Here is a 22649-nt window from a genome sequence, read left to right on the forward strand (position 1 = left end):
ACCCCGCCTCCGCCAGCCCGGTCCCCTCGTCCTCTCACCTCCTTCCGCGCTCGCACTTCCGCCTCCCTCGGCCAGCTCCTCTGTTAAGCGCCCCCGGTTGCCAGGCATTCCAGTTGCTAGGCACCCCGCTCTCGGCGCGCCGTTCACCTCCGCCCGCCTGTTTAGTTTGGCCACCGCCGGGCGGCGGCGGCGGCTTTGGGGGCCCAGAGGCCTTCCAGGTAGGAAAGGGCCGGCGGCTGGGCTGGTGCTGCGGGTGGTGCAGCGAGGAGGAGGAGGGCGTCAGGATACGGCCCTCACTTCGTTGACAACCATTTTTATTTTGATAAAGGTCATCCACCAACATAGCAAAAAAAAAAAAAAAAGATACCAAAGTCATCCTCAGGCTCACTCCCCAGTAAGTATCCTTCCAGAATGTGTATATATTTAACACTGTTTACGCACCTTCTTTTGATCCTATATTTCCCAACAATTTCATCATCTGCTTGACGTCATAAAAGGAATGATCATCGTATTTGGAGAGAGCACGTCCCTGGGAGAGGTCACTGAGGTTTTGGAAGTAGTAATGCAAACAATTCGACCATTTCTTTAAAAAGGAGAAGGGGGGAAAAAATTCAACCGTGCCAGGACCGTTTTAGGTATTGGAAAATGTTGATCGTTAATGTACATAACTAATAGGTGAGGCAGGCATGACCCCCATTTTCGCCAGCAACTAAAGAGCCTGGCGAGGATGGAAAAGTTTGGTCCCTAGGTCTATCTTCTCTCAGTTACGACTCCACACTGCCTCTAGTGGTGGCGCTGGGCAAGAGGGTGGCAGGGATGCCAGCCTCAGCTTGCCGGCCAGCTGCTCTTCGGAGGGCTGCGGAGAAAGATCCTAGGAGGTGGATGCTCTGACCACCACCGTCTTACCGGCGAGAAAACAGGCTCAGAAAAGTGAGGAACCCTGTGCCCAGGGTCACATGACTAAGTGGTAGAGCCTGGATCCAAACTCAGGCCGTCTGCTTCAGAGGCTAAGTTCAGGTTTGATAGATGGAGGACAAGAGGAGTCCAACAGGACTCCTCAGTTTTAAAACAGCAGTGAGTGTTGGGGGGTGGGGGGCGGGTGGAGGGGAGCGCGTCACAGAGAGAAGAGAGGTTAGAGAACCTAGGACTTGGTAGGCAAGGGGATGATGAGGTTGGTTTCTGAGTAGTTTGAGGTGATTGTCGTGGATCCGGTACTGCAGTCTAGCCGACAGAAATGTGAGTCTGGAACTCTGCAGAGAGACTGAGGTTGGAAACATCTCCAAGACTTCTTTAATCACAAAATTTTTTTTCCACAGAATATTTTCTAAACTCTAATACATGGCTCACAAGCCAGACATGCATGGAAATTTGTGATATAGCTCTTTATGCTAGGATTAACGAAGACAGAAAAATATAAATCCCTGGACAAATTGTTAGAAAAAATGATCGGATTTTGGCATAGATATTTGGAAACGTAACCAGAAGAAGTAAACAAATATGGAAGAATGCTGGTGGCTTCGGCACGTATCTCTGACTGTGGTGGCCTTGATGTTCATGACTCCTGAGGCTTCGGCACATCCTGACCAGGGACAGAAGGTGTTAGAAGAAAAGGTCAGACAGCTGATGGACTGGACTAAGAGAGACAGAGTGATGAGAATGAATACTGCCGCGTTCAACCATTTTGTATTAGAAAAGCCCAGAAACTATTCCGTTATTGCAATGTTTACTGCTCTCCAGAGGTTTAGATCATGTGCACCGTGCAAACTTGCTGTTGAAGAATTTCAGGTCTTGGCAGGTTCCTGGCAATTCTCCAGTGCATTCAGCAACAAGGTATTTTTTGCTATGCTGGATTTTGATGAAAGCCCTGAGGTCTTTAAAACACTCCAGGTGAAGGGAGGTCCAGTTGTCCTCCATCTTCCTGCTAAAAGTGAATTCACAGCAGATGACATTTATAATTTCCAAGTAAGGGATATCTCTGCGCAGCATATGTTCACATGGGTAGACGACAGAACTGGGAGATGGATGGGCAATTTCACAACCAGACAGCCTATACATTTTCACTATCCCTTCAAGTTAGGGATATCTGTGGCTCTCATCAGTGGACTTGTGTGTGTATTGAAATGGAAGAGGACGTTTATTTTTAGCAAAAATTTTTGGGCGGTTTTAGCTCTGTGTTTTGTAATCTTGATGTCATCTGGTCGAATGTGGATTCATATACGAGGAGCCCCGTTTGCTGAAAGCAAAACTCACACAGGACAGACACATTATATTCAAGACACGTATTTCTTTCAGTATGTAGCAGAAATGTACATCATTTCTCTGTTTTATATGTGCATTACCCTGGGAATGGTGCTGTTAAGTACAGCTGCCACCTCTCGTATGAACATTATAAGGAGGAAGATAATGTCCGTGACTGGTATGTGTCCACTTGTCATCTTCTTCAGTTGGCTGCTTTCTCTCGTCAGACTTAAATATCATGTCTATCCATTCAGAATTCTCATGAATTAAAAAGGATCCTAGAGATGTTAAACAAGGAAGCAAGAAACTTTTTTTTTTAATGTGGAGACAAAAACATGAAGCGGAAGAATATGAACTCATAACTTCTTTAAGTGATTGAGATTTAGCCAAAGGAGACATGTGGTGCTTTGGTAATAACAAGCTGGTTTTTTTTCCTCAAAATCTGTTATGGTATGCATCTTCTCTGTTCTTCTCAATTTTCTCCTCCCAGTAAATGTCATATATTACCTTACTTAGTGAATTCCAATGACTAAGACCCTCAGAGTATATACTTTTTCTCAAAAGAGGACCATGTTTGAAAGTCCCTTAATTAATGCTTTGTCAGCTGATCTTATTCTAATATGAAAAATGTCTTGATAAGGTGTTCATCCAAGTTATGCCTGTAGTGCCTTTCTTGGAGGTGTGTATTTGCACAGCTTACTAAGTGTGCTGCTCCCGGAGCCTTCTCTTTCTTTAGAGTGCACTTCCAGTGTCTAGAGGCAGATAGAGTATCCTTGGTGCTCCATCTTCCAAGTCTTTCCTGCTGAAATACGTTTTTGTGCTTCTTGATGGTTGTAGATATTACAAACTAATTAAATACTGGATTATTTCTCCATGATTATTAATTACTTTTTAACTGGAAAGCGTTCAGATAAATTTTTAAAATTTTTCTTTCAAGAGGACAATTTCTAACAAAATAGTAGTTTCTATTTTGGTCTTGCTATGAGGTTTTCGATTAAATGTAAATCCAATGGGGAAAATAAAGACAATTCAGAGGATGAATGATGATTTTATTCATCCTTTTCTGTTTGGAGGCATGCTAAAATATCAGGTTGTTGCCAATATGCAGAAATGTAAAATGGAACGTCTTAAAAGTGGTTCTATTTCAGCCTTTTTACCCTTTTAAGTGGAAAATCAAAGTACAAATTTGGAGCTCCCCCTCCCTGACTATTTAACCGTTTACCATTCTTCTATTTTATATAGATAATCAAAGTTAAATCCTAAATAGTTTATTAATCTTGGCAAATGACAGCAAGGTTGTATTTTACTATTAAACTCTCGTCATCCCTCTGGAAATTTCTATTTTAGAAAAGTGAGAACTTTGTGAAAATGTTTTTCAAGCAACAACAATTTAGTGTTACATGAGAAGATTTCTGCAGATTTTCAAATTAATACCAAAAGGGTCTTTTTTTGGAGTACAATAAATTTTTATTATACAGCAATTTTTTAAAAAAAGACTTTGTCATAGAATTCATCTTCACATTAGAGATTCCCACAGTGAGGGAACAATTTATTACTTATAATTTTATATTTGTGGACAGATTATTTTAGGGCAAGTAAACACATTTGAGGATTAAGTCTTAGTTTAGCATCTGTAACATTTTGAAACATATCTAAAGGGACCTCTTCCCTACATGAAACTTCTGTATGTTCAGAGTATTCAGAAAATCTCCAGGCTCTTCTTCCTAGGATTTAGAAATCAGTAATGTGAAATATCATCATTTCTAATTTTAAAATTTCCCTCAGACATGTAACTATCAGTAACTAGTATCAACTGAACAGTGCTGGGAAGTTTGCAGAAACTAAACACTGCCTAACTTTTTGCAAAGTCTTTACTCTTGAATTAACAGTCTTTCCCTTTCTCTACCATCCTAGGACAAGTATTGAAGTCTGATCAGATACTGAGAATAATAAAGCTGAATTCCCTTTAAAAGTTTGATAAATTAAAAGGCAAAGGCTCATATGTAACCTTTAATTATACTGTGAGTCTTAAGAGAAGCTGAGAGATACCCCAATAGCTCCCCAGCATACAGAACTCAGTCTGACAATTTCTTGGTTACAATTGCTCTCAAATCTTTCTTCAAAGATTATATTCTAAAAACAAGCAGGGGGACCTCTGTGATGGTCCAGTGGTAAAGAATTTGCCTCGCAATGCAGGGGATACGGGTTCAATCCCTGATTGGGGAACTAAGACCCTACAGGCCTCAGGCAACTGAGCCCACACACCACGGTTGCTAAGCCCATGTGCCATAACTAGAGAGTCCACGCACCACAACAAAAGATTCCGCGTGAGGCAACGAAGAGTCTGTGTTCTGCAACTAAGACCCGATGTGGCCAAATAATTTTTTTTTTTTTTTTTCAAAAAGAGATACTTAAAAAAAGAATCACCAGGTTTTGGTCCAGTGGTTAATAATCTGCCTGCCAAAGCAGGGGACACAGGTTCAATTCCTGGTCCGGGTAGATCCCACATGCCTGAGTAACTAAGCCCATGTGCCACTGCTGAGCCCACACTCCACAAGGGAAGCCACTGGAATCAGAAGCTCATGCAGTGTAACTAGAGAAAGCCTGATCACAGCAACAAAGACCCAGTGCTGCCAATAAATGAATGATACGTTTTTAAAAGTTACAAAATAACCAGGTTGAAAAAGAAATCAAGTGATTAAGAGATTTGTTTCACCAATGGACTTTTATCTGTTATTGCCTTCTTATTGTGAGTTGAAGAGCATGACAGAGCAGAGGCAAGGAGGTGTACAATCAGTTCTCAAGGTGTTAAGTCTAAAAGGTCAGCAGTTTCATAGCATAGCCATGACTTTATAGATGCCCACATCATGATGGTTGAAATAACAAAGCCCCGCAAATGTGAAAGTTGAGAGCCAAAAAGCCTGCTGTGGCAGCTTTCTGTGATGCCTCTGCCGGAACATAGTCACAACTTGTCCAGTGCCCCAGTGACTGTGAAGAGAGAGGGCTGCAGCCAGTCCATCCCAGAGCAAGGATTCAAACATGCTGCTGGAAGTAGGCCTCCGGCCAAAACACTGACAACCCTCTCACCAGTCTAGTGGAGCTGCAACTTTGAATCCAGAATGGTGGCTGCATGTTGGGTGAACAGCCTGTATCCCACACACCAACCCAGAGGGGGTCAGTCCTGGAGAAACACTGAGATGCCTGGGTCTGACCACTGGTGTTTGGAGGAACAGAGCCTGTACTCCTCAGGTACCATAGAGGACACTTGGCCACCAGAGCTGCTCTGTCACTCCCTTAAAGGGTCTTAACATAGATAAGATTTAAAACCATCTTCCAATATAGTAAAAAAAAAAAAATACTATTCAAGGGAATACCACAAATGGCAAATTTTTATAACCTAAAATCTTTGTAAGAGGACAAAAACAAATTAGAAAAATTAAACTAATAAAATGGTTTGGCAACCTTAATTTTACATTTGTATAAAAATATTACAAGTGGGGCTTCCCTGGTGGCTCAGTGGTAAAGAATCCACCTGCCAATGCAGGAGACATGGGTTTGATCCCTGGTCTGGGAAGATCCCACATGCCACAGAGCAAGTACCTGTGCCACAACCGCTGAGCCTGTATTCTAGAGCCAGGGAGCCATAACTACTGAACCTATGTGCTACAACTATTGAAGCCCACACACCCTAGAGCCTGTGCGCCACGATAAGAGAAGCCTCCTCAGTGAGAAGCTCTCGCAATGCAAGAGAAAAGCATATGCAGCAACAAAGACCCAGCACAGCCAAAACAAAATTACAAATGAAAACCATCCGAATGACAGTTGTGACTGAAATCCTGTTTAGTAAAGCATCAACACTATTCTGATGTTTTTGGTTTCGGTTTTTGCAACATAATGCGCAAATTCCATCTAGTGGTAAAGAGTACTTTATGCTGCAGTAAAGAGTAATACTGTACAGTTAGCAGTTGCAAGTATCTTTGAACTGGGCTGTTTCTGAGGTCAGTTAGCGAAAAAGTCTATTAATAATTTGTTTCAGCTGAGAAACAGACATCATATAAAGTTTCATAATTCATAAGCCATGAATATGTCTGCTTTTCTTTTTAAATAAGTGAACCCAAGCATTATTCTTTTTTTTTCAAGCATTATTCTTAAAGGAAAATATTTTAATGGAGAATAGTATGAGAAAAGTGCTGCTCTATAAAGGCATTGCAAAGATCTTTATAGATTGTAGAAATTATATAAGTAACAAAAGTGACAAGGTAGGAAAATAGCCATCTTTTATTCAACAGATAAAAACTAGATTCCTGTCCTTTATGATAGAAACATATCAAACATTGTAAAAATGATCTTGTCCTCTCTTGGCACTGACAGATTAACCTAATTAATTTTCTTAGAGCAGCTGCAAGCTGTGCAAGTTTCAGCAGCCAAACAATTTGTCAAACGATCAAAGGACTGAAACATGGAAACTATGAGAACTTAAGAGTTCAAGATGTACGGCCCCCCTCCTAAAATGAAAAACCACCTTGGAATTTCCCTTAGAACGACCACCTCACTTCTGTATGTCTTACTATAGTGCTCTGAGCACCCTTTTCTCTGAAGAAAGTTTCAAGCAGCTGGATTTTAATAGAATTGGTGACTTGTTCTGTCCAGTTCAGCCTGTTTTATTAATCAGTCAGAGCAATTGGTTGATTACTGTCTGCCAAGATAAACGTCATGATTTTCTGGTACACTTGTGTATGCTACCAGGCTTCTCTGGTGGCTTGGATGGTAAAGAACCTGCATCTGCCTGCAAGGCAGGAGACTCGGGTTCAATCCCTGGGTCAGGAAGATGCCCTGGAGAAGGGGAAGGCTACCCACTCCAGTATTCTTGCCTGGAGAATTCCATGGACAGAGGAGCCTGGAGGGCTACAGTCCATGAGGTTGCAAAGAGTTGGATACAACTGAGTGACTACACTTTCACTTTTTCACTATGTTTACTACAGCCTGACTCAGGGCATGTCTTAGCATCGCTGTTACACATATTTCCCCCATTTAAGTGTATGAATCTGGATATAGTTATTGATGTTTTCTGAACTTATATCAGTGGTTTTAGGGCAAGACTGACATTAGAGTGATTTTCTTCTATTTGTCAAACTTAACAGCTGACACACATAGTTAAAGAAACTCAAACCATCAGCATTTGTTAGTTAAGGTAACCAGTGCTTCTTCAGCATCAGTAACAAGATCCTTCAAGAACACAAACTGTACCATGAGGGTTGCACAGAGTCTGGGGACATGGAGGTGGGGGAAGCCTGGGGTGCAGGATACATAATAGCAAGATGGCATCAGACTGAATTCTCTGATGTTCTGGAGAACATAAATAGGGTAAACATATAAAGAAGGGACAAGTTTTTAATATTTAGGTTGGAATCCTTTAAAGTAGTTGAGTTCCTCCTAGGTAAGGAGCTCATTCTTATGGGGATTCCTGCTTGGTTGGAGGCCTCAGGTCCTGCTAGGGTTCCTTTGAGTCAAACATTTGCAGACCGGGCAAAGAGCGATGGGGGCTGTGGAGTCAGCTCCATCCGAGGGGGACAGCCACTCCTGAGCTTCCCCTTGCGGCAGCTGTGAAAGGGCTCTGAAGCAATAGTGAAACCGATGAATCGCTTTACGTTTGAAGGGATTTTTACGTGAGATCTTCTGATTTTTTAAATGTTCAGTCAGTTCAGTTCAGTCGCTCAGTCGTGTCCGACTCTTTGCGACCCCATGGACTGCAGCACACCAGGCTTCACTGTCTGTCGCTACCTTTTAAATGTTAGCAACCAATAAAAATATTTTCAACACCGAATAAAAATTATTTGCAGACTGAAACTGGCGGCCAAGTTGAGACCTCTGAGTTTAGTCTGTTAAGTTCAATTATGAAATGAGAAGTGATATAGCTGAGGTCACGCAGCTGTGCAGTCCAGGGTTGTCTTGCGTATCGTACCCGGGCCGCGCACCCACCTCTGGGCCTGTGCAGATTCTCCAACTCATTTCTGTTTCTGCTTCTCCTACCTAGTAAGTCCTCTCACCACTTGGCAGTTTGCAAGCCTGACTTCTTGCTTACTCCTCTGTCCACCCCACCCAGTGTCTGTTATTTAAATAAAGGAAGGAGAGTCTAAGAGACCCAATGTCTTATTTAGATGGGGGAGAGTTTTTTAATTGTATTTTACATCGCTTTATTTCCCCCCTATGGAGCTCCAGGCCCATCAGAGTTGGGTTTTTTTTGACATGCATAACTTCCCTGACCAGGGGTCAAACCTGAGTGCCCCTTGCAGTGGAAGCACAGTCTTAGCCACTGGACCACTGGGAAAGTCCCCAGGGAGAACCTCTTTAAACCCCGAGTTCCATGTGCATGCCCAGCACTGTTAAGTACATTGCAACTCATTGAATATCCCAACAGCCCTATTATTTAGAAACATCAAGGAACTTGTCTAGAATCCAGGACTTTACGATTCTTAAAGCCTAAATTCTTTCTACTCTTTCACACTAACTCCCTTTACCTAAGTCTGAAGTGCAGTAATGATGAACACACACCAACAGAAAGTTTGGAGCAAAGCTTTTCTTTTTATTGCAGTTATTAGTGAAAGTTACACTTCAAACTGATGCTAAGCAACACTAAAACCATTAATATTTTAAAATCAAGGATTAAAAACAAATACAACATAGAACTCTTCCAATACACAGAATGGCAGAAAAAAGGAGTGGTTCTGTCACAGGACACTTTAGTGACAGTTTGGCTCAGAAAGAATTATGACAATTTCTTTAACATAAAATATTGTAAGTGACTGAACTGCTTAAAAAGCGGCTTGAAGCGTCTCAATCTCAACCCTAGGTTTTTTGTAGTAAAGATTTTTTGGGGGAACATAATTTAAATACCCCCCAAAGCATTTTTGTTTAAAAACTTTATTTGCCTTCTGCTCGTCTTAATGACATACAGTCTTCAAGGAATTAAAATGAAAACCATATCCAAAGCCTGGCCCCCAAGTACACAGTGATAGGACTCAACATTTGGTGTTTCTAATTATACAGTGATTACATATATATCATAGATTAGCTCCCACCCACCATGTAATCCAATTTCCTCTTAATAGTATGCAGCCGTCAAGTTTAATATCAGTCAAGATTTTATCTTACAGCATATTAAGAACTCAGACTCACTCCACTGACTCCACTGTTTTAACTAATATGACTGTGTAACCGAACATTAACAAAGGAAGGCTTATAGATAAACATTTTGAAATTCTGCAGTCTCTAAACTACAGTAAATTGTTCTTACTTATGAAAAGCCAACAAAAAAATATAAGGCCAGACCGGGTGTAAGACAGGATAGGGAAGATGAAGAAGGAGGTTTGAGTGTCCATCGTTTTACCATGCTGAAAATTGGTTTCAGTAGAAATATTTGGCAAGAATAGTCAGTGTGGAAAAGGAGGATGGAGAAAGAGGTTACTCTGATTTTATGTAATAATTCAGTTTCAAAACATACTGATATTAACCCCCCCAAATATTTCACATCTGCAGTACAAATAGGCACACACGGTTAAGATGGTTAAAAAGTAAAATTTAAAAGGCTATTTGTCCACCTGCAGGACATCTGCAGAAGGCCCCACCCTTCCCACATGTCCTATATTTACATTTTACTTTTCAGAAAAGCCCCTTTAAAAAGAGCGCTATTTCCTCCTCCATTATTTTGGGTTTTAAAAAAAGCAGCAATTATCTAAAGTGGGAGCAGTTAGCCACGCTTTAGGGGTGTGTATCTGTGTGTAGTATAAATGTTCTCTAGAGTGAGTGGTCAGATTACACTGGAATGGTTATATTACAATTTTAGTCCCCCAAAACATTAAAGAAACACATTTTTTCTATATAAACTTATGTAATACACAGTGTTATAAACATAGAATATTTACACACACACGGACACACACGCCACTGCTTCCCACAGCCTATGAATGCATCCATATAGTCCACAAGAATGATCTTTATTCACAAGATACAGTAATACTTTCATGGGTCTATAACTGAAGACAAATATTAAAGCTACACATTATAGCAAAAACTGTTTAAAAGTATTCCTGAAATATCCAATGTTCTCAGCTATCTCACCCAGCAAGGTGGAGTTTTTTTTGTTCATTTTCCAAGCATGAACCTCCCCAACTTTATCCTATAAAACTAAGGCAGATATCACCCGCGTTAGTGATGAGCTAAAAGCTCAAACTGCCTGCAAGAAGGGGAGATCATCTATAGAAATAAAAAATAAATGTTGAATGCATTCATACCCTGTGTACCTCAAATGCATCCTTTATTTCTTAACAAAACAAACAAGCAAAGGAATTGCTTATACAACCTGTGGTGATGTGCCCTTTGTTTTTTTCCTAGAAACAGGAGCCCCTTACCCCCAGGAAAGTGGGTAAGTCTGTAAAAATGTAAGGTTCTGCCCACAATCCATAAAGATAACTGGGTCAGACACCAACAGGCTGCCTAAAATCACCTGCAGATGCTCCGAACTGAATTTAAATGAAGAAAAAAACCCTTTTAATATGATTTTTTACAGGTACATGGTGATTGGAAAGCAAGGTCAACTCTGTGAAGTGTTAAGTGAAAGAAGCACACTTTCCTTCTTAAAACCTAACCCCGTACTCCAAAAAAAGGTACAAAAAGATCTGCAAGAAACAAAGGGATAACAAATGGATAATTATCTGGTTGTGCAACAGCCTCTGATGCCAATCCACAGCAAAAATGCCTGAAGGCAAAAGGCAAAGTTAGTTAAGTTTTGATTATCTGATGGTTTCATCACATTAATCTAACTTGAAATACAATCACAGCTGCCATAGCACCACTAAAAGGAGTTTGGTTTTTGGAGTTGCACTTTTTCCAAAAATGATTATAAAGAAAAATTCAACCTGTGTGATAGCTAGCAGGGGAGAAATGAAACAGGATACGTTTGTAGGCGAACGCCATACCATGATAAAGCCTCCGTTTCTCTTACATTTGTTTGATAAAATGATCCAGGGTGGTAACTAAAGATACTTTCATAGGGGCAAACTGGAAATGAACACTTCATACAACAATATTCTTTTATCTTGAACCTCTGAGTCGCTTTTCTTTTGGAGAACTCAAGCACTGTCACAATCATCCTAATCTTAGAACTACTTTGTGAGGGAGATGAGGGCAGGTATTATCAATACCATTTTACAAGAGCCTAGACATAAAGAGATTAAGGAAACTGCCTTAAGGACACAGAGCAAATTAGTGGTAGAGCTGACTAAACTCCAAGTCTTAGCTCAAGTTTTAGAGGCCTTTAAGATCCCCTGGGGAAGGGAATGGCTACCCACTCCAGTATTCTCGCCTGGAGAATTCCATGGACAGAGGAGGCTGGTGGGCTACAGTCCATGGGGCTTCAAAGAGTCGGACCTGACTGAGTGACTAATACTTTGACTGCCTTCAAAGGCAACAAGCTCTCAACCATCTTTTTCCAGTTGTGATCTTCTAAAAGTTCTGGTATTTGAAACTTATTTTGCTTTCTCCTTTATAGTTCAGGTTTGACTACAAAATGAATTAAAAAAAATTTTAATATGGAACTTTGCACACACTAAGAGGCGTATAGGTGAGAGATCTATCTACAGAACTAAGGTCTGAAATAATATGTAAATTAAGAGGACATAATAGTCTTAAGTATTCATTTAATACAATTTTTATATATTTAAGGTGACATGTCAGAATCAGTTACAAATCTTCTGATGTTTAAATCAGAGTCTGATTCATTAAAACTAGAAGCTACATTAATTTTCCTTAAGAATATGGGCATCACTGTTGCAAAAAACTGAAATGTTACTTTCAAGAATAATTTTCTCTATTACTTTGCTATAACATCCTATTTCAGGTACATATTCTGTACACATTATCACTCTACAGGTAGCAAAAACCTTTATGGACAGAGAGAATAGCTGCAGGACTAACACTTTCAATCTTAATTCTCATTTAACCAAGTTAGGATTTCTCTCTATCATTATTAACTAAAGTTACATTCTAATGATTCTTACTATCTTTTTTCTTTTATCCCTCCCCCTTTTAATAGTGTGTGTGTTTGTGTGTGTCTGTAAGGGGGAGGAGAGAGAAGAACTGCACGACTCATAAATGGCATAAAGCACTGACAACATCCCCAAACAGAATGATGGCACTCAAGTAGATCAAAGAATGGTATGTCAAAGAAAAAAACTTTAGAACCCAAACATGAAAACAGTATTCAGAGAGTCTCTCAATCAAGCCATAACTTGTGGTATGTGATCTTTCTTTCCAAAGTATTTTAAAGACACTTACTCAAAGCAGAATTCTATATAAACTGCCTCTAAATCCTTTTTCTTTCTTTTTTAAAGAGGAGAATGGCTGTACTCTGGGCTAAGAAATGAGAAAGCTCCTGGAAAACTTTTTAAGAATCTTACGGGGACAAAGTATTAGATTTTGGTTAGTGCTTGCTAGACCTGATTTCTGAATTAGAAAAACAGCACATGCAGGATCATCATCAACACTATGAGATCATTCCCTTTCTATGAAACAGGGAGATATTCGCAGTTAATCACCACCAGAGATCCAAGCCTGTTGCTACCAAAACCAAATGTTTACCTGCTACCAAAGGTTCCTCTTGTTAAACTCCCTGGGATCAAACTGTATCCATTAACCTGGCTGGACTGTTATGTTAGGCAAAATTCCCTCTTCATCACAGCCTACCAGTGTTTTCCCCAAATCTTTTATCAAAAAATATTTTTTTTTTTTTTACAGGAAAGACAACCTTGTCTGGGAAGGTTCTGTTTTGTGTTTTCTATATAAAGGGAAAAGCTGGAGAAGCTTTGTTGATAGCAATTTCGCGGCTCTATTTAAGAAAAATACTTCATTTTAAAATTACAATTCAGAAGCAACGTCTCTGATGAAGACAGATGTACCTTTAGATTTGGGACAACAAACAACATAAAATACAGTTAGTTTACAGTGACACTTTCTTAGGTTCAAATCACAACAGTTCCTCTTTTACAATGTGACTATGAGAAATAGGTAAGTATCAAACAATTTAAGCTTTCTGTCCAAAAGGATTCCAGCAAAGAAATCTTTTCCTTTTCCTCATTTCCCCCCTTACTACATACTCTTACAAACCCACTAGTCCATTTCTTCACAAAGATCTCCTATCACACCTGCAACGTTTTTTGTAGAAAAGTTCTCCCTTCTTTGGTTCTAAAAATAAAGGGCCAAATTAAAGGATTTTTGTTTGTCCTTCCAACTAAAGCCATGAAGTAAATAAAGCTGGAAAGTTTTAGGCACTAAATACCAGAGTGATCTCCCTCTCTAGTCTCTGGCACAGCCTTTTAAACTTAAAACATAACACTGTAGATTTGCATATAGTCAATTTTTAGAAATAAAACATCACACAAAAAAGCAAAGTTCTAATGATCGATATTCCTATCTGTTTCCTACTCACATAAGACTATTCATGACAGCTCTAAGAGGTGACTGTAAGCTTGAGCACGTCACCCAGTACTTCAGCATGGTAATTCAGCACTGATGCTGGGTACCCTGATTTATGGAGCCAACCATAAAGAGTGAAATAAGCTCTACATGTCAGGTTCCTAAGAGCTTTTGGAAGAAAAAAAGAAAACAAAGGAGGACTTCTACTTAGAGCTGCCTTAAAAATACTGGCCTACAAGAATTATATGCCTGACAGTCTAGGGCAATGTTGAAGCATAATGAATAAAACTATTAAAATTATGACCACAATAAATATCCTTAAGAGGGGGGCGTATACTTGCAACACAAACATATCTGACTGCTCAAAACATATTTAGTTTTTTAGTATCAACAAATTCCTATAATCAGAATCAGTTCAGTTCAGTTCAGTCGCTCTGTCGTGTGTGACTCTTTGCGACCCCATGAACTGCAGCACGCCAGGCCTCCCTGCCCATCACCAACTCCCGGATACCAACCTTCAATTACAACTTGATATCAGGGTAAAGGAAGTAGCTTAGTGTATTATGAATATTTAAAAGCCCACTGAAACTGGCAAAAATGTGAGGGAAAAGTGATATAACTAACATCTACATGAAATCACACGCTGATTCATTTTAAACTGTTTCACACAATATAAAAATAATATTTTTCCGATTACAATTACTTGAAACTTTCTCATTTACCCCTCTCAGTGAAAGAATATAGTATGGCAAAATGTCATACATTAAACCCTGATAAATTAGAATTTAAAGCTCAGAGGGTGGGATCAAGTTTATCTTTTAATCTCTTACAGAAAAAAATTGGCTTACCAAGAAAATTCACTGTGTAAAAATACAATGGAAATGTTTTACCTGTTTAAGAGAATTCACTTTTTTCATGTACTTTTATAAAAAGTTAATGTCAATACAAATAATCTTGATCTCTTCGTCCATGGGGTCACCAAGAGTTGGACACAACTGAGCGACTGAACTAAACTGATTCACTAGGAAACTAAAGTGACTATATTACACTTGAAATTAATATTATATAATACTTTTAACTGTCCTCCAATTAATTCAAATTCATAATTATTACTTAAATGTTTAATTAGCTGAAATACAGTATTAATCAGTCTTTATCTTAAGTTTAGCCACTTAAACTCTGTGAAACAACTTTAAAAGTATGGTAGGGTTAAAACAATTTTAAAAGCACAGTAGGAAAAAATTCAGGGTAGCAAGTCTTCCATATAATATAATTATGGCAGAGGAGGGACACCCCATTTCAAAGTCAATTATCACTGACTTCTGGATCACTTGCTGTTTTCCAGGTCTATAAAAACGGTATCATAATCCTAATGCTGAATGATGTAACCATTTAAGCAGTTCCAACTGTAGCTGAAGTTAGAAAAAGAAGTGTAACAAGCTGGCACCAATCCGCAGATCAGGTGAAATCAATCCAGTCTGTTAGTCAGATACGTAAGGGGAGGAAATCCTATAGGAAAGTTCCACTTCCCCTCCACATTTAGAAATCTGTCTAAAGACTGTCTTTTTTAATGCCCACTATATAAACAACATTAAATATTCTAAGTTAGAAAATAGTGTTAATGGTTTATTGGTAAAAATCCAAACTCTAGAGTTTATGGAATTAGTAGTTTGGTTGGTATGTTAACATTCCATCTTATCTTAGCTGATATTACAAAGAAAGAGGAAAAGCTAGAAATATCTATAAAAATAAAATACCTTAAAACCAATATCTAAGCAAAATATAAAAGTTGTGCACAAATTGTCAATAAATACAAACATCACAATAGAAAAATTAATATTAAAAAAATAAACCCATAATCGCTATTATGACATTATAAAAATGAAGACGTTTACTGTGCATGTGTGTTTGCAGACAGACACAGTACACTCCAAACAATCAATGTAATTTCACTATCATTATTACATAATGCAGCATACAAGGTTACTGAGGTGTGGTGTTCTTTTGTCTGTTTTTTAAGTTTATTCTTTTCTGGAAGAGTGCTCACCAAGTTCACAAGCAAGAACTGGTTAGGTGATCATTTACTGCTGTTTACTACTTCTAGTTCAAGGGAAAACTGCTTCCTGATAGATTACTAACTTTCCAACCAGTAGGAATAATTCTGCTATTATCCTTCCTTTTACTTCTCTCCTCCAAAGCCTGATTTTTACACGTTCAATTTCGAATTAACCGATCGTACAGATGCACTGTCATCATTTCCATCTACGCTAGAAAGAGAGGGAGACGTTTAGAATGTATCTTGCTGCCTGAAAGAGAAAAGATTTCCCTAAAGACAGAGAAATACCATTTTACTTTTCCTATTTCCTTGGTGAGTTGGCTCTATCTTTCTGTGCAGTCTTCTTTAGTAAAGAGTAATTAGAAAAGGCCACCAACAGATATTTACAAAAGGGTCAATATGCTGGAGGGGGAGAGGGTAGCCTATCACATAATTTCTGGCAAGTTACCATTGACTTTGGGGGTTTCTACCGTACTCATACCCTTGCTAAAAAGTTCAGCAAACTCGCTGTTTTGTGTGCCATATAGATTACCTTCAACACAGCCGAGAACTGAAAGGGTTACTTCTGTTAAAAACTGTGTTTTTAAACCTACAAAATACATTTGGTGAGCATTTACTTAGATACTTTACTTGAATAAAAGCTATATTTGGTTCCCTTGGACCAGATTCAGGACAACAAATAACATTATTTATATGAAACGGTCATACTCTTGGAGTTCTAAAATAATTTATCTTTTAAATTTTTAGCCTCATGCTATTTGAAAAATAAAAGTCTACAGCACCATCTTCTGAAAAGGCACTTTCTAAGAACCGCCTTGCTTTAAAAAATGATTTAAAATTTTAATTCAGCGTCTACCCTGAAGAACATCTTTGCTTTAATGATACCCTAACATAGATACAACATTAGAGTTTGGTTACCTCAGATATTGATTTCAAAAAGGAAGTGAGACCAATGGCTGGATGGATGATTCAACAGCATCTTAATTTTGTCATTCTGTTGGCTACCTGATACTTCAAGAGGGCTTCTCATTGGTAAATCTCAACCCTCCATATGAAATTTATTAACCTTCTATCTTTAATTCAAATTAAAATCTTTACTTTCCATACTTCAAGAGCAAAATATTCTTACAACAATGTAAAAATATAGAGCACTATCTTTGATGGGTAAAGAAAAATAAAATTCAACTAGTAGTAGATAATATTAGCACAAGCTTTGACCACTGTATCTCAGTTAAAAGAAATTATTTTGATCAACATGGAAAACTAGAAACTGAAATGTACCACTTTTAAAAGCAGGAAAAAGTAAAAAATATTTTTCCCTTTGAGGCTATATATATATATATAGAGAGATAGAGAGAGAGAGAGAGAGAGAGAGAGAGACTGAATTTTTCTTCCTGTGAATCAGCTTAGGTTTCACTAATCACAGTATCATTTCTAGTATTGCCACTGATCACAAATGTTCTTAGTATATGTAGGAATTTTTTTAAATGATTTTTTTGGAGAAAATTCTCACTTTCCCATCTATGTACTGATTTTACACATTATTCTTTGCTTTTTGACTCCTACAGAAGCACAAAGTGCTTTATATGATCAAGTGAGAGGAGAAAAGGAAAATACAGACAGCCTCTAGAGTCAGGGTTATACTACCACTCACAAAGGTCTCACCTGGTATAAAGTCTCGCAAGTATTATTATTGAAGCTTTAGGATATCCATGAATTCTCAAAAAGAATGAAAAGGATTAAAAAAGCCAAAATAAAGATACCATTCCAGTGGTGTCTTTTTACAGCTTGACTGGATAACTCACAAAAGATAATTTAAGTAGCAAGTTACTGTTAGTGGCAACTTGTCTTTAAAAAGTATTCAACAGGAAAACATCTAAGAGGATGAATTAAAACAACTATTTAAACCAGGTTAAATGATACTGAATAAAATTTACGCAGACCTGTCAGTTAAGCCTCTTGGAAAAACATCACTATCAAGTTTTAATAGCAAGACTACAAAATATTCTAGCTGTATCCAAGTGGCTAAGCTTCATGAATTTCATAAAAATCACTACCTATGGTAAATTCATATTGGCCTCTGAATCAAATACCCACAAAATTTCTTGGATAAGAATCTCTAATTGCTAGTCTATAATTCATCAGAAATAGATCCTTCAGATTTATTACTGGCATTCTGAGTGTTCACCTTTTCCTTAAACATTGAGATCCTCTGCCAATCATTTCTAAGGAACGGCAACTCAGCTTTTATTCTCCTAGACATAGCTTAAGTCTGTCATGACTAAGCCTGTGATGAGGTCTGTCATGCTAAAATCCATTAGAGAATATGTAAGTAAACTTTAGGCAGTGGTGGGTCATTAGAGAACCTATTATAGTTTGGAAAACTAGTATAGGTGTTTAGAAGGCTAGGAGTCTCCATGCTAGAAGGAAGAGATGAATCTTTATCAAGTGCCTTCTAAAACACCCAGTATACTCCTACTAGAATCCCACCTAGACCCTCTTCAAGGAAGATAAATAAATTAATAGGTTATAACCAGGAAGATTTTCATAGACAAATACTTTTTCTGAGAAATGTGTTAAAAGGTAAATATTAAGAAAAAAATAAAGGGCATCTGTATGTCTGTGAAAATAAGCCAAAAACCAGTACTAAGGAGGCTGAGGTACCCTTTTTCAAAACTCTTAAAGTAAAAATCCACATTTCTAAAACAAAGAAAGAGTGTCCTGACATTAAATTGAACCTAAATTGGCAGCACCCTTTGTTATCTTGATATTTCATGTTCTTAAATCTTATTTAGGAAAAAAAAAAAAAGTTTAACACCAGCCTTGAATCCTGCTCATCTCCTTACTGTTTAGTGCAGTAACTGTCAGACTCTACTTCATTAAATAAATATAGCAGCTACAGTATTATAAATGCATGGTCCTCAATGCCATTAACTTGATACTGTAATATGAAACATGTATCAGCACTTTACATATTTGCCATCCAGAATATACATTAAGCTCCCAATTCTTCTTCACATGAAAATCTATTATACCAGTTGCTGGGACTGACATTTTAAAGTCACTCATATATCACAGAAAACAGCAGAGAGAAATTTAGCATTCACCGTATGTATAGTTAGTGAGCAAGGGCAGGAACAGAAAGGTCACTGTTGAGTTTCATGACCATTTAAACTCAAAACAATCTTTTTTTCCTCCTTTTTTTAAATAAAAAAGATCAGTGATTCTACACCAGAAGTACAATAACAATTAAAACAAATTTCAAAAAATATGTGCCATTTAGTCTTTTATCTTAAAATTCTAAGCACAAAGTTTCTTATAATTAAGTTTGATACACCAATTTGTTAGTAAGCAAAATAGAAATATACTATACATATTCTTTCAAGTTAACCAACTTTAAACTAGCAATGTTGAAACTCTAAGAGCACCCTTTATAAAGAACTCATTTCAAAGGTAAAGCTTTATGTTAAAAAAAATTTTTTTTCCTCTGTAAAAGTCCTTCTAAATAGATTTAAATTGTGGGCTTTACTTTAGCACATGTGAGATTAGGTGACTGAAATTAGGTAAACCAGGTAAACAGGGGGAAATTATCTACAGTTCTTCCCTAGGCCCTAAAGTCTCCCACATGAATCTGTGAAACTCCCACTGATAAAGAAGATGCTTTACTCATACTGAGCAAACATACGCCATCAGGTTTTACCATCTAAGATACACTATTTCCTTCTCCTGTCTATGTTCTGGATTATATTCAGTGAAACTTCAATGTAAAAAAAAAATACAACCGTTATAGACATTTTTTGGAGGAGGAGAGGCGGTTGGGAGAAAAATGTATATACTACACAAACATCACCTTATGTAAAGAGCTTTGAAACAGTGTTGTAAATTGCATCTCAGCAACTTCAATATAATAAACATACAAAATACAGTACTTTCTTAATTTTCTGGCAGGGGGACAAAAGATTTCATACCTGTTGGAGGACGTGGGCTCAGATTTTAGGCTCAAAATACAGTAAATTGGCATTACATGGATAACAGGTAAGAGAGAAACTAAAGAGCTAATCCATTTGTTTTCATGTGCAGATGGAATTCTGAAAGGTTAACAATGCCCACTGGAAACAATCTGTAATATCTACACTCTGAACCAGTGCAAAAAAAAAAAAAAATTTGCAATTTTCATGAGTTACAAAGTGCAAAGCTCCCTTGAATCCAAGGTTACTGATAAACTCGGTTTTGACAGCTTTATAGTATTTTTTACTATCTTAAAGTGAAGTTAATAAAAACAAAAGTTCTGCAAAAAAGTTTTTCAACATTTCAGTGATTTAACTCATTTCAAATGATAACTTCCTTTGTCACCATCTCCCTAATTTTAAAAGGAAAGTTACACTAGTGATGAATTAGCAAATAAAGTTTTAAAAATATCATTTTATATTTTCCTGACACATTTTAGTAAATGAAAACTGGCAGCTTACCAGTATGATTCTTCAATAAACACGAGCTCTTTTCAAAAATTTAAATGTCTTCTATATCTTAAGCTAGTCATTGTCATTAATTAAATCAAAGTTCTTCAACTTTAATATTCAAGGTCAAGACTCATTTAGGAAATTTAGCTTCCTTCATTTTCATAATGATTTTTATAAGACATGATTTAAACTTGAAAATTATAAAACTTTCCTTCTGAAATTAAGGCTATATTACTTTGCCCTTTTAAAATTATGGAGGTGCCTGTTTCTCCCATGATTTGTGGTAAAGATGTAAAACAGACACAGCTTTCTTTTTAAAACTGCTTATTGCACTAAAAGAGAGCAAAAACAAACTGTCAGTTCTTAAAATAAACATGATTATATTTCTATAAAAGATGTTGCCAATTCGATTTTATAATTATTAAAGCACTATTCTAATAAATATAAAAGAAAAGGAAGCTATACTTCAAAACACATACATATATGTTTATATATACAACACATATATATAAAAATATATATATGAAAATCACATTAAGGTATGAGAGGCAGCAAGTAAACTAGCAAAAAAAAATTAAAAGAAACCTCAACAACCCTTCTCTCTACCCAATTTCAGAGACCTCAACCCTACACGATTCCAATCATGTAAAACATTTACCCTTTATAAAAGCTTTAAGGAATTTCCATGTATAACACATAGAAACAGAAGACTTTAGAATAGTAGCATCAGTTATAGAGAGAGTTACAACTGTTGACAAGTTTTCTTTTTTAATAGCAGCTTGAACAAATTCACTAAAGAAAAAGAATGGTTTAGGTGCTACTGCTTATGTACACATTGCACAAACGGCAAATGTAAGCTGAGGGCTGGAGGGGGCAGACATTCGCTCTCACAAAACCATATTTTATATATATATGTATATATAAAATAATTTTGTTTCTTAGGAAAGCAATACCAAGAGTTGAGGACTCAAAATTGTGTATGAGACAAGAGATAGGAGTAGGGTGTGCAAAATAAAAATCTAGTTTGCCATGCTTCATATTCAAATGAACCAGATACATGAATATTTGAATGTCACTGGTAGCATCAGGGGAAAAAAATGTAGGTGAAGAAGGCAAGGGAGGTAGAGAGAAAAATGAAAGTGGCGGTGGGAGAATAATAAAAGGGAAAGACGGTTCCCCGACGGAATGAACTATAAAATATATACAGGGATACATATATATCTACTATCAGTGTAGATCCAGATATATATGCATATGCAGTATGCATGTATATATGTAAAATATACAGATAACTTTTACAAGAATACATGAATGCACATTAATTTTTTTGCACACATCATTGTGAACAATCACTTTGATTATTCATATAGGTGTAGTTTTTAAAAAAAAAAAAAACCTTCATTTACTTTTTCTTTACTTTTTTTTTTTTTTTTGCAAAGAGTTGTGCTGCCAAGCAACTTGAGGTAAAGGCATTAAAAGGGTTAGACTACAAGAAAGTGAAAACAAAACAACCGCGATACTTCCTACAGGAGACCGCACAAAAAAGCAGTTGGCTGGTTTCATATTGCATAATGGTGCTGTGTTCCTTGATGAAGTAAACAATCTTCCTGTATCAACATAAAATCAGACCCTGGCCCCCACACAGTGTTGGTTTCTGTATGGCTGGAGGCATCCTCACCCAGCTGACTCCACTGGAAACATAAGTTGTATGTCGATTCATCTTCCAGTTCTTCCTCTCAGAGAATATTCTTAGACTTTTTAAGCAAAGTACATTGTGCGTAAGGTATCTTGGTGAATCTGTACAGCCTTGGCAAGAGCCTGTGGATCTCGTCCATTGCTCTGTCCTGAAACGTGACTTCCTTCAGCACTGTAAGAAAAGTGGCAATGAGCACAAAACCAAACCCTATTCTGATGTAATAATTCTGAAGAATATTATTTGTAGAAAAATTTTTAAAATTAAAAACAAAGAGGCCAGTGTAATGAACCCTGACATGTCTGTCATCTAGTTTCAATAATTATGAACTCAACGCCAATTCTGTTTTACTTTTCTCACCCCCCCAGGATTATTTAGAAGCAAATCCAAGACATCCTACAATTCTGTCTGAATGTATCACTTTTATTACTGATAATCTCTCCCCTGAACTAATGGTAAAGCAACAAAATCACTACATCACACTATTACTAATAAGCCTAGACTGTACATCTAAACAGGAACCCTCACCTTGGACAATTAGTTCTATCAGTGCTTTTTATTTGGCTCACTGACTCTTTTAATAGCCTGTGGAATGTTAATTCTCAGTGGCAGTACTTTATGGCAAATAGGCACATATATGCTCACTTACACATAAATACTTAAAAAGACATTTCCCAAGAAAATCCTAACACACAGCGTATTTGGATTTGGGTGAGAATCTGTGCTTGTTACG

General features: G+C 37.4%; 1 protein-coding gene and 1 pseudogene across 7 annotated transcripts in view; one reads left to right on the forward strand and one right to left on the reverse strand.

Annotated features, from left to right (window-relative positions):
- The first annotated feature begins 129 nt into the window (after positions 1 to 129).
- LOC109556916 (dolichyl-diphosphooligosaccharide--protein glycosyltransferase subunit MAGT1 pseudogene) lies at positions 130 to 10901 on the forward strand (annotated as a pseudogene).
- AGO3 (argonaute RISC catalytic component 3) overlaps positions 8801 to 22649 on the reverse strand; it is a 131146-nt gene continuing 117297 nt past the window's right edge. For all 7 annotated transcript variants that reach the window (XM_019957851.2, XM_070786848.1, XM_019957852.2 and 4 more), the window contains one exon: positions 8801 to 22090. In XM_019957851.2, the coding sequence (XP_019813410.1) occupies positions 21982 to 22090 (109 nt within the window). In that variant the 3' untranslated portion in view covers positions 8801 to 21981. The remainder of the gene's footprint in view (positions 22091 to 22649) is intronic.

This window comes from Bos indicus, chromosome 3 (assembly GCF_029378745.1).
Source record: "Bos indicus isolate NIAB-ARS_2022 breed Sahiwal x Tharparkar chromosome 3, NIAB-ARS_B.indTharparkar_mat_pri_1.0, whole genome shotgun sequence".
In the NCBI taxonomy this organism is placed as follows: Eukaryota; Metazoa; Chordata; class Mammalia; order Artiodactyla; family Bovidae; genus Bos; species Bos indicus.